This window comes from Crocuta crocuta, unplaced genomic scaffold (assembly GCF_008692635.1).
Source record: "Crocuta crocuta isolate KB4526 unplaced genomic scaffold, BGI_CrCroc_1.0 scaffold396, whole genome shotgun sequence".
NCBI classification, from domain to species: Eukaryota; Metazoa; Chordata; class Mammalia; order Carnivora; family Hyaenidae; genus Crocuta; species Crocuta crocuta.
This window is the reverse complement of record NW_027533259.1, coordinates 1,418,578-1,431,412: the sequence shown is the minus strand read 5'-3', so window position 1 is coordinate 1,431,412 and position 12,835 is coordinate 1,418,578. Positions and strand designations below refer to the sequence as shown.

Below are 12,835 nucleotides of genomic sequence, written 5' to 3'. Positions count from 1 at the left end.
GGAAAAGTAAATGCTTACATGATTTACTGTTGGTTACTATATATATGTGGTATTTCTGGAATGACAGAGTGCTACTTATACTATTGTGCATTTATTTTCTTTTAATGTTTATTTTTGAGAGAGGGAGAGAGAGAGAGAGCATGAGTGGGGGAAGGGCAGAGAGAGGGAGACAGAGGTTCCAAAGCAGGCTCTGTGCTGACAACAGAGAGCTCAATGTGAGGCTCAAATCCATGAACAATGAGACCACGACATGAGCCGAAGTCAGACGCTTATACCAACTGAGCCACCCAGGTGCCCCAACTATTATGCATAAAAAAAAAACAAAAACCTGCCAGCATTTACTGAGGTCTTTCTGTTTTCATGGTTTGACCATTAAGTCATAAACACCTTATAAGCATCATCTCAGCCAATCTTCAGGACAGCCTTGGGAAGGGGGTACCCCCATCTTTCAAATGAAGAAAGGTTAAGGAACTTCTCTAGAGTTACCGAACCAGTAGATGGTGGAATTAGAATTCAAAGCCAGAGTAAATGGCTTCAGAACACATACATTTAATCAATAAATGATATGCCTTCAAGAAAATGAGGAAATTTATATTATCAAGGAAGACCTGTTGACTCTCAAGATAGCGTTTAGAGAAGAGAATGCCTGTGAATTTGAGCTTGTTAAGAGAGAGAGCGAGCATACCCCAGGCAAGAGAAGTAAGGGCAGAAGCAAAGAACAGGGAGATGATACAAATTATCAGTCTTTCTCTGAACAGGAAGGGGGGAAGAAGCTTAGACGAAGGTGTGTGAGGCTGAAATTCAACATCAGCAGAGATAAATTTATTATTGTGAAAACCCAACACATATTTGGGTTGCATGATATGCAATTTTGTGTGTGGTAATACGCAATTAGCTTTTGCTTTTATTTTTTTAAATTTATTTGTTTATTTTGAGAGAGACAGAGACAGCATGAATGGGAGAAGGGCAGAGAGAGAGAGAGAGAGAGAGAGAGAGAGAGAGAATCCCAAGCAGGCTCCACAATGTCAGCGCAGAGCCCGATGCAGGGCTTGAACTCATGAAACTGTGAGATCATGACCTGAGTTGAAACCAAGAGTTAGATGCTTAACTGACTGAGCCACCAAGGTGCCCCACTTTTATTTCTATTTTTAAAGGATTGTCATGGCCACAGAGTGAAGTGTTAGTCATGAGTTAGTTCATAAAATGGAGAGGCAAAACAATCATGGAAAATTTCAGAAGATCGCATAGAAGTCGCTAAACTGTGAATGGCACATTAAGATTGACACCAAGTGTGTTAGTTCTTGTAAAGAGCACTGAGAATTGAGGATGCTTCACTGTTACTCTGCCAGGCATATTTTGGAGAGGTTTCATTAGTAAAAAAGCCTTTCAACCTGTATACAATATGGAATGGCTTCATGTTAAAACTGGACGGTGAATATTATTGGGATTAATAAATCAGCGCTAACATTTTGTCATCAACACATCTATCAAGGAATTGTGCCTCTTTTCTTGGTGTGCGATAGATTCTATGGTATTTCTTTATGGGGCCATGAAGAGGAAGAAAAGAGATGTTCATGAATTAACAATCAAAATTCCTTCTCGTGAATTACTTCCTAGAAAAGGTCACACAAGAAAACGTTGTGCCTGATGTCAAAGTCCACTCGTCTGGTACATACAAAAATAGTGCAGAATTACCAGCACCTGATCCTTATACCACTTTCTGCCCCTCCTCAGCCAAGAAGATCTTGGCCAGAAAAACAGTTTTAGCAAATATCTTTCAACTTTCCTGTGTTAAAATCAATATGTCAGATCGAAAAGGAGGTGGGAGATTAAATAAAAAAATAGCGAGAAAGGCAGAGAATATAAAGGTGGGTTTTTTTTTTGTTGTTTTGTTTTGTTTTTAAGAAAAGAAGAAGCTAGAGGAAGAAAGAAAGAAAATGTGGTAGTACTGTCTCAGGTCGTACAGTTTTGATTTCCCAGATACCTCTTTACATAGATATGTATATATTTACAACCAAGGTTTAAAATCTCTGTCTGTGGGTTCTGGGCTCAGGGGAAGAGAGCTCCTCTCACACCTCTGCTCCTTCATGGCGGTAGAAGGAATGGAAAGCCTCCACAAGTCCACGCTGAGGTTGCAGGTCCCTGAGTACCTCTGCCAGTCACTAAAGATTTATTTGGCCAGGTTTTTCATAGATTTCTGTGCCTGGTCTGGTTTCATGCATTTATTTAACAAACAACTTTTGAGCACCTATGGTATACCGAGCACCTCATTAAACTGGGAGTACAGAGGTGAAGGGGACGTAGTCTTTGATTCAGGGAGTCACCTGGTATCACCTGGGAGATAGTTAGACATGCAGATTCTCAGGCTCTTCCCCTGGTGTACTGAATCAAAATCTGCATTTTTGGCAAGATCACCAGGTGGTTGTTAGACATATTGAAGTTTGAGAAGCAGTGACTTCATGGATTATTAGCAGAGAGAGAGGGGTCCTCTTCTATTTCTTAACTCCTCCATTGTGTCGACCAAGAGAGAATTCCCTAAACATTTAAGCCAACAGGCATTTATGTGGGCAGTTAGAATTGCATTTCAGGAGATACAGACTCGGATAGAACCCTGACTCTGGGTTTGACGTAGACAACAGAAGGGGCAGAATTGTAAAGGCTAAAGGTCACCAGTCCAGTTCTCATTCAGGTCCTCTCCACAAAACAGGGATTGAGGGGCACCTGGGTGGCTCAGTCAGTTAAATGTCCAACTTTGGCTGAGGTCATGATCTCACAGTTCATGAGTTCGAGCCCCACATTGGGCTCTGTGCTGACAGCTTGGAGCCTGGAGCCTGCGTCAGATTCTGTGTCTCCCTCTCTTTCTGCCCCTCCCCGCTCATACTCTGTCTCTCTCTCAAAAATAAACATTAAAAAAAAAGGGATTGAAAGTAGGCTAACTAGGATTGGTTGGAATAGTATGCAAATGAAGGATGGAAACCAGTCGATGCCTTGGGGAAGGATGCTGAGGATTCCGGTGTCATGTGGGTGTCATGCTGAGGAAGGAGTTAGATCTGGGCTGCGGGCTTCCAGCTGGCAAATTCATGGTGCCTGTGATGCACAAATTCCTTTTGCCCTCCTGAAGGCTTGGTTGCTGCATTTTGAAATCTCCCTTTATAACTGGCTCAGCAAATATTTACTGATCACCTGTCATAGATCAGGCTCTGAGTTAAGAGCTAGGGGTACGCTGGTGAGCAAGACAGAGGAGGTCCTGAGAGCCTGGTGCTCACATTCTGATGGGGGGAAGGGAAGAATAGAAAACAAGAAAATACATGGGATAGTTACAGATTGTGAGCAGTTCTATGAAGCAAATAAACTAATATTATAGAAACCAGAATGAACCATAACAAGTAGAGTGGTAGAAGTCTGCAGGAATAAGTAAGTTGTTTCCATTTTGTATCTTGCTTTCTGTTCTAAAAAAGCCAAAGATTGTAATTTAGTAGTCCCCCCACCCTTACCTGCAGAGGTCATGTTCCAAGGCCCTCAGTGGATGCCTGAAACCGCAGAACCACAGATAGTATCAAACCCTCAAATATATATATATATGTATATATATATACACACATTAGTTTTTTCCTAATCACGTATATCTGTGATAAAGTTTCATTTATAAATAAGGCACAATAAGACATTAACAACTAAAAATAAAATAGAACAATTGTAACAATACAGTGTCATAAAAGTTATGTGAATGTGGTCTCCCTCTCTCAGAATATCAGTGGTGTCCTGAACGATGATGTGAGCTGATAAAATGCCTACAGGATGACATGAAGTGACATGAGCGACGCAGCCGTTGTGACCCAGTGTTAGGCCATGATTGACCTCCTGACCCTATGTCAGAGGGCAATTGTCTGCTTCCAAAGAAATTGAAGCCACAGAAAGCGAAACCACAGATAACGGGCAACCACTATGCTTTGTCCTTCTTTCTTTTCTCCCGACTCCCATCCCTCTGCCTCAGCAGCGATTACTAAAACTATGGATGCTACCAGGCAAGCACAGCCACATGCACTAGCTCAATCCCAAATAAAAATTTGGATGTAAAGTAAACTATAGCACCCAGAAAGAAGTCCTGGTGTTGCCTGTCTGGCTAGAGTAAGAAGACATTAGAGAGCCCGGATGGGCAGGTAACTGACAGGTAGCTTCCTATCCAGCTGTCTTCCTGCAGCGCCGCAGTCGGGGCCAGGGACTGTCCTCGTAGAGGCTTGTGAGTAGGAGGGTGGCATGCAAGGAAAGATGAATTACACCCTGATTTTCACCAGCCCACTAGTCAATTACACAGCAACCAACTCTAACAAACTCAGACCCTCTAATCACATATAAAGTTAGGGGTAATCAAACTGCAACCAAAATCAGTATTAGTTTTTTTTCTTAATTCAGCCCCAGAGTATGTTGCGAGCATGCATTCAGCACAGATCCAAACGCCCGGCAGTTAGACCAGCTGAGCGACAGACTAATGATTGCCCAAAGAGAGACTAAGGTAGAACAGTATACTGGAGGTTGGATTTTGAGGTGTTTGTTGCTTCTCTAGAAATAGTGTCAGGAAGGAAAAAAACAAGTCAAAGATGGCAGCACTGTCTCTGACCTGTGAGCATCGTGCCAGCTGTCTGGCCACACATGTCATTTACAGCATACTTACTACAGCAAACCTAAACCATAACTGGAGAAAGGGCATTTGCCCATTGTTCCAGTTATGTATTGCTGTGTTAACAAACTCTCCCAAAACTTAGCGAATTAAAGCTTTGTCAAAGTTTTGTTCGAAAAGGGCACCTGGATGGCTCAGTAGGTTAAGCATCTGACTTTACCTCAGGTCATGAGCTCACAGTTGGTGGGTTCTAACCTCCACCCCACTCCCATTCCCCTGTCAAGCTCTGTACTGACAGCACGGAGCCTGCTTGGGGTTCTCTCCCCCTCTCTCTCTGCCCCTCCCCCACTTGTGTGATGTCTCAAAATAAACATTAAAAAAAAAAATGCCAGTACTCAAAGATGCTCAACATCACTAATGATCAGGAAAATGCAGATCAAAACCACAATGAGATATCATCTCACACCCATTAGGATGGCTACTGTTAAGTTACAAAAATTCATCTGAGTAAATTTACAGATCTAATTGTCTTTACTAATCAATTCATGAGTTGGGCAGCATCTCATCTAGCAAGTAGAGGAGAATTCCAAAGGGGTACAGAAAACAAAATATGTTTAAGGAGACAGAGCAGGAAAAGGGAAATTATTAGCAAAGAATCCATTGTTTTAGGCAAGGTCACCTTCCTAAGGGGGACAGAAAGTGTCTGTCAGTAAATTTCCTTCTGCTGACAGACAATTCCCATGTTGACTGATTAAAGGTTAAAATTGCAGTTAGATTGGGGCTCCTGGCTGGCTTAGTCGGTGGAGTGTACAACTTTTGATCTTGAGGTTGTGGGTTCAAACCCCACATTGGTATAGAGATTAATTAAAAATAAAATCTATTTTTAAAATGTTTATTTATTTTGAGAAAGTGAGGGAGGGACAGAGAGAGGGGGAGACAGAATACCAAGCAGGCTCCAAGCTCTCAGCAACAGCCTGTGGCAGGGCTTGTAAACCCATGAACCATAAGATTATGACCAGAGACAAAGTCAAGAGTCAGACACTCAGCCAACTGAGCCACCCAGGCACCCCTTAAAAATAAAATACTTAATGAAAAAAATTGCAGTTAGGTTAAGTATTAAGTCTTGGTTTACTGACTTGGGGCCTTAACCTAACTGATGCCAGGGCACCTGGGTGGCTCAGTCAGCTGAGCATCTGACTTCAGCTCAGATCATGATCTCATGGGTTCCTGAGTTCAAGCCTCGCATCAGGGTCTCTGCTGTCAGTGCAGAGCCTGCTTCGGATCCTCTGTCCACCCCCCTCTCCTCACCTTCCCCGCTCATGCTCTCTCTCTCTCAAAATAAATAAACATTTTTTTAAAAAGCCACTAACTGATGCCATTTTGGGCCTGTGGTTTTATTTTTAACACTACTGTCAAAAAAAAAATAGAAAATAAGCGTCAGAGAGACATGAAGAGATTGAAACTTGTGTGAACTTGGTAGGATTATAAGATGGTTCAACAATATGGAAGTTCCTCAAAGAGTTAAAAAAAACTACCCTATGATCCAGCAATCCCACTGCTGAATATATGCCCAAAAGAATGGAGAGCAGGGTCTTGAAGAGGTATTGGCACACCCATGCTTATTGCGCCATATCCCAAAACTGGTATCGCTTTTTGGTGAGTGTTGAGCCAAAAGACACAACTCAACCAAAGAGGAGAAAAGGAAGGGCCAAGGAGCAAGAATCCCTGTCCCCTCAAAGGTCATTCTAGCTGGACTAAAAATCAAATTGATATGAGACAGATTGATAGGAGAAAATCAAATTTAATAGGCATAGGTAGGGAATCCACATAGACAAAATCAAATTTAATAGACGTATGCTCAGGGATCCACATAGACATGGAAATCCCAAAGACAGTCAGGCACAATGGGGTATATATGTCCTCTGAACTAAGGAGAAGGGGGTGAGGGCCTGGAATATCAAAGGAATGCATTACAGGGCAATACAAAGAGCAGATGTTTGGTAATTAGATATTTGCCCTACCATTACAGATGGGTCACTCAGATTAAATTGATCTATGCTAAAAACCCTTATTCTGGGAAAGACCCCTAATTTAGATTCCGTGTGGTTAAGGAGGGGACAAAATGTTCTCTTGAGCCTACAGAGTCTCAAGTACCTTCAGCTCAAAAAAATCCCCATGCCAAAGTGGCACATTCTGGGGGTGGGAGGGGTCTATCTTGAACCCCTTCAAAAGCTATTGCCTTTTTCTGGAGACCCCTAATTCTTGCTGCTTATAGCAGCACAATTCACAGTAGTCAAAAGGTGGAAACAACCCAGGTATCCATCAAGAGGTGAATAGATACATAAACTGTGGCATACATATACAAGGAAATATCACTCGGTCTGTTAAAAAAAAAAAAAGGAAATCCTATCGCATGCCACAACATGGATGAACCTTAAGGACCTTATGCTAGTGAAATAAGCCAAACACTGAATGATTCCACTCATAGGAGCTGTCTAAAAGGGCCCAATTCATAGAAGCAGAGGAAAATGGCAGTTACTAAGGGATGGGGGAGGGGAGAAAAGAGGAGCTCTGGTCTAATGGGTTCTGGAGATGGGTTTCACAACAACGTGAAGGTACTCCACACTCCTGAACTGTATACTTCACAGTGATTAAGATGGCGAGTTTTATTTTATGTGTTTTTTGCCACAACAACAAAAAACTAAACCGCCAATATTCTTAAAGCCCAGACTGAAAGGCAGGGGAATGTAGACCCCACCTCTCAACGAGAAGAAAGCTAAAGAATCTGCAGCCATCTTTAAGGTGCCCACTGTGGGGCACATCACGCGTAGAGCACCTGCGGACACAGCTAGTGACATATTATTTCCAGGGGACCGTTTCAGCCTCCCCGAGAGGAAGGATGTCGGAAGGCTCTCTCAGAGGCAGGTGCAGCTTGAAACAAGGGAGCGGGAAAGAAATGGCAAAGCTTCTATAGCCAATGGGAAAAACTAGTCTGGAATGCCTCCCTTCCTCATTTTCACAACAAAGATTCAGCAAGCCGGTCTACTAAAAGCCTGACCGCTCCCACCAAGCGTTTTTCTCATTCAAACACACTGCCCCCCAGCTCTCCTGACGGTGGGGGGCTCCGGGCCCTAATTGAATAGGTTGATAGGAACAATCAGCAGAAGCGGACCACGGGAGACCTTTCAAAGCCCGCAAACACATAGAAAATTCAACAACGCAGCATTTAGATAGTCCGGACAATGTGGCCATTATAAATGCCGCTCTCATGAGCAGCGATTCAAATGACAGCTTCGAAAAGGATTTGCAAAGAGCCCTTTAGAAATGGAACATGGGCAACTCAGAGCCCATGACGTGTTACAAGGACAAACCCGACTGAACAAAGATCCAAAGCAGCTGTTGAATGGCTTAGTTATTCAGTCCTGCTCTGTACGAACCTGGGAGAATATGACATCTTTTAAATTGCCTCCCCTGAGCTATGCAATAGCCATGGTGCCTGGGAAATGTTAGCAAAATTCTGGAAAAAAGAAAAAAAAAACAGCGTTTTACAAAGCAGAGATCACAGTGTAATCACACGAGTGCTTCCACGGAATTCTGCAGACTGGCCTGGCATCTCACAGCCGTTGGTCTGAAGGAGTAATGGCCACATCCAGAGAGGAAAATCCTATCTTTTATCCTCTTCCGCCTACTGGCTTCCCAAATCTGTCTGCAGGACCAGCTGTTTCCCAGCCTTCAGGTGGGAGATTCCTCACTGTGCATGCTATTTAAGTCATTATGGTGGCATTCTAATTTTACCACTCCTGGCAAAGTGTTTCCCTGATATGGTGTGGGGAGTGTGTGTATTCCACTCACCACAAGAAGGAATAGCTGGTTATTTTTAGCCTTGCAGTCTGCAGAATTCTCAAGTGCCCTGGGGTTCCTGCTGCATGGTGGTGTTGCGCACTAGGAAGAAAAAATACACAGTGTGAGTAATGTCTAAGTAACTCAGACTCCAAGCACATATTCCCAGGAGGCCCGTGATCCGCAGCCTCCACGAGGATGAGGCAAATGAGGCATCTCGTGTGCAACACGTCAGGAGGCGCTCGCTCTTCAATCTTACACCCTACAAGCCTCGCTCCAGCCTGGCTCCGGAGCTTCTCTCATTTCCTGTTCACTCCTCAGCTCCTGGCCCGGCATGGACACCGCTGGTGGGGAATGTAGTTCCAAGGCTAACAATCAACAAAGGAGAGAGCTTTCAGAAGGAAAGGTTGAATAATCAATGGAAAGGCTAGTGTAGGATCCAATGAGGTATTTGGTCACATGGAGGATATGGCTGACCCAAGATCGCAGCAGATCCAAGAAGGGTAGGTGATGAGTGACTCATCTTGGCCAGCCTCTGGACAGGTTAGACCCCAGATGGCAAAGTGCAGACAGAAACCTTGTGAGATTGGCTCCGGATGTTCCTTCTTACAAGAAGGCTCAGGGTCTTCCCGGGGAGATCCCTCCCCTGCAGGAAGTTCCCTTCTCCTCAGGCTTGGGTATCAGTGCTCTGGGGGCTGATCTAAAGCTCTTTACCCACCCCCACCTCCCTGGTCTGCTCTCTTCCTAGCCCACTGTGATATCATAAAGCCAAATTAGGCAACTTAGAGCCAGGGAAAAAAAGAGTCTCTGGTTCCTGGCTGCCAACAAATAGTTCACACCAAAGCAGGCTTTTCTATCATAAAATCAGGAGTATATTTGTGAACATCAAGAAAATGAAGGCAACCCTCTTGTCTCCCTCTTCCCCTGCATGACACACATATGGCCCTGGCACTTCCATATGCTACTCATGGGGTTTTGGAGTGGTGAGAGGGTCTGGAGCTAACGGCCACGAAAGAATTCTTGAGCCATCCTTGGTGCAAAAGGTAATTTGACTAAAGCATGGGGTCAAGACCTACGTGGGACAAAGAGCTGCACTGGGGTTGTGGGAGGAAACTGATTATATACTTCGGAGCTGGGGGAGGTAAAGGCCAAGGGGAGCCTCCAAACAGACTCTCATATGCGTAAAGAGGACTCTACTGGAGACCCTGCTATTGTCAGGCTAAGGTTGTTTTCCCTCTAGTAAGGCATTAACATTAAGATGGTAACCTGGAGAAAGGTTATACTCCGTATTTACCTCACGTATTTGTAGGTTATAAAGAAATTTAATTTCACCTCCCATTTCCTTCTTGCCTTTGTTCCCCACATCACTATGGAGGGGAGAGTAATGAGTGATGTTGGGACTCCAGGAAACTGAACCTATAGGTTTCTGGAGATTAGACGATTGATAAGATTGCCTTTTTCTTATAATTTACTAAGACATTTGTAAATTAATGGAGACTCATATCCTGTATGATTGTGATCTCTATCACTTAGCTATTTGCTTTATTTCCTCTCTTTTGTTCTTGGGCAGCCAGAAGTGACTGAGGAATATCACACATATCTCACCGTGGTGGGGTGGGGGCGGGTAGTTTGTGCTTTGCCTTCAGCCTGCCTCAGGTTCCCTCATCATTACCTTCTCTTCCTTGTGCACAGCCACTTGGCAAAACCCATTGCCCTATTCTCATTCATGTATTTAAAACTCGCACCCACTCCTTCCTCTCCCCCACCCCAGCTAGCACCTTTCATAGATCTTCCTGGAAAACCCGGAAATTTAGCTTTGTGAATTATACATAGAAAAATATTCAGAGTGAAGAATGCTAGAGCAGTGGAATCACAGACCCACACACGCGACTTTGGATCCCATCGACCAAAACCATTTCTAGGGCGGCAGAGCAGAGACTGCTCAAGGTTCAGAAGCGCCTATAGCTGTGTGTAAAACCCATGGGTTGCTTACGTTCTTCTAATAACATCAAAAGAAATCATTGCCTTCCACAGGGCTTCTACTAGCATGATGCAATCTCAGGGAATCATTACAGATTCATCATCATTACAACATGATCATATTTCAGTTATCCCCTGTATAGTCTCGGTTATTAAAGTAACTAAATTCTCTCACGGAGAGAAGTTCATTAGAATTGTAATGAGCATTAGATGTTTTAAGGTATTTAAAGTGTATTGGAGGGGCGCCTGGGTGGCTCAGTCAGTTAAGCGTTAAAAAGCCAGGGCACCTGGGTGGCTCAGTCGGTTAAGCGTCCATCTTCAGTTCAGGTCATGATCTCATGGTTTGTGTCAGGCTCTGTGCTGACAGCTCAGAGCCTGGAGCCTGCTTCAGATTCTGTGTCTCCCTCTCTCTCTGCCTCTCCCCTACTCATGCTGTCTCTCTCTCAAAAATAAGTAAACATTAAAAAAAATTTTTTTAAACATGGAAAACCTACCTACAATCTGAGAACAGTCAATCAATAAAGGATGGGATACTGAGCACAGGGTGAAAGGAATGAAAATGAACGGAATATCCTACAGCTATTAGAAATTAGATGCCGATGATGCAGAATGGACAGGTAGAAAGTGGTTCTTCATATAATGTTAAAAATGGCTTCAGTACTGTGATTCCAACCATGTAAAATAAGTGCACATTTAGATAATAGAAAGACACATGGGAAGAAAACGGTGTCTCATTTCTTTTGCAGCTGGTACAATGTTGATTGTATAATAAATAACACTTGGAAGGAAAAGGAAAACGCTCAAGTGAGACATTTTCTGTGCCAGGCAGAAAAATCGGTGATGCTTGGGATCATTTCACACCCTTCCTTGCTCCTTCAAAGCAGCCTGTCATCTTCACCCAAATGTGGGGGTTACACATGTCTGGGTGAAGGGGGGGGCCCTTGCCAGAAGACCATGCTGTTTGTTTATGGAACAGGAGCCTCAAAGTTTTCAGTCTTCTTTGTTAACAACCCTAAAGTGCATTTGAACCATTTGCTGGTGTGGTTTTTCTGTGACAACCCTGCACAAAAATCTTGCTGACAGAAAATGATGCATTTTTTTTCTTTCTCTCTTTTTCTTTCTCCTCCCACTGCCCCCCTACCCCTTTCTGCAGTTCTGCTAAGCCAATATTCTCTAGAATGAGCACAAAACAAATCAAATTAACAGCTAAACAAAACGAATAAGAGCTTTTGTACATCAACATCAAGAAGGAAGACTCTTGGGAGAAATCAGAGTACAGAGACGGATCTGGACAAGAGTGAACCATCTACCTGTCAAAGCACTTTCTAAATCTGGACCGGCAGAGATGCGAGTGACTTTCCGGAAGGAGATGTGATAATGGATTAAACACCAGCTCATTGGAAACTATCATTGAATAAGATCAGATCACATTCATGAGAAATCACATTCAGGAAATATTTTAAGAAAGAGGAGTATAAAATGTGCTAGAATTAATATGTACAATATGTATGTACTGAGGTTTGTAAACTGTCCTTTTTTAATCCACTGGAAAACAAAAAGCTTTAATCTTCCAACCTTATTTTAAAAAAGGCAGTCAATCCTAAATTATTCCTATCTCAATAGCCAAGAGGCTGATCGAGCATCATTTATGGAGGAAGGATCTTAGAAAAGGCCTCTGCGTGTTTTTCCAGGAGCCATGATCTGTGGTTCCCCGTCTCTGCCGTGCATTTCTTTCCCTGTGTATTTAGTTACAACTACTCAGTTAAGAGATGTAACACTTCAAGCTTTTTACGGAGTCTGTGTTCAGTTTAACCTGTCTGTGCAAGTTATTACTGAGAAAGTGTTTTTGACATATACTATAACCCCATCAAGCTGTATTTTACAGGAAGTACATCTTAACATCATGAGTTCCTCCAGCAACATAGATAGCCCTCTCTTTCGGGAAACAGTATCAAGGAACTCTGAAAAATATAGAAAGCTCATTTTCATCTTGGATGCTCACATGTAATATATAGGCTGCTATCCAATAAACACCTTTTCCTAATTCTCCCTAGTATGTGCATAGGAATTGAATATACTTCATAAGAAAGCATCTAAAATCCCTCCTTTCTTTCCTATTTCTTTGCCATACATGTCATCAGAAATCCATATTCTTTTTTTTCCCTTATTAACAGGTACTTGTTTTTGTTTAAAAAAAATCATTGCATTAAACCTATTTCTAAATTATAGTAAGAGGTACTAACAAACTAAATAATAATTTAATAGCCTTAGAAGTAAATGAATATATACTTATACAGATCAAGAAACTTGATAGGAGTAAGTTACCTATTTGTTTACTAATGTTGGGTTTTTTTCAAGAATACTCAGATTTCTTTTGGTCGGTTGACGTTTGGAAGT

General features: G+C 42.8%; 1 protein-coding gene across 1 annotated transcript in view; it reads left to right on the top strand.

Annotated features, from left to right (window-relative positions):
• Positions 1-12,607, top strand: part of LHFPL3 (LHFPL tetraspan subfamily member 3) — a 555,591-nt gene extending 542,984 nt beyond the window's left edge. Inside the window, exon 3 of the mRNA XM_077746951.1 lies at positions 11,592-12,607. Coding sequence (XP_077603077.1) covers positions 11,592-11,620 — 29 coding nt within the window. The 3' untranslated portion in view covers positions 11,621-12,607. The remainder of the gene's footprint in view (positions 1-11,591) is intronic.
• Positions 12,608-12,835: the final 228 nt, after the last annotated feature.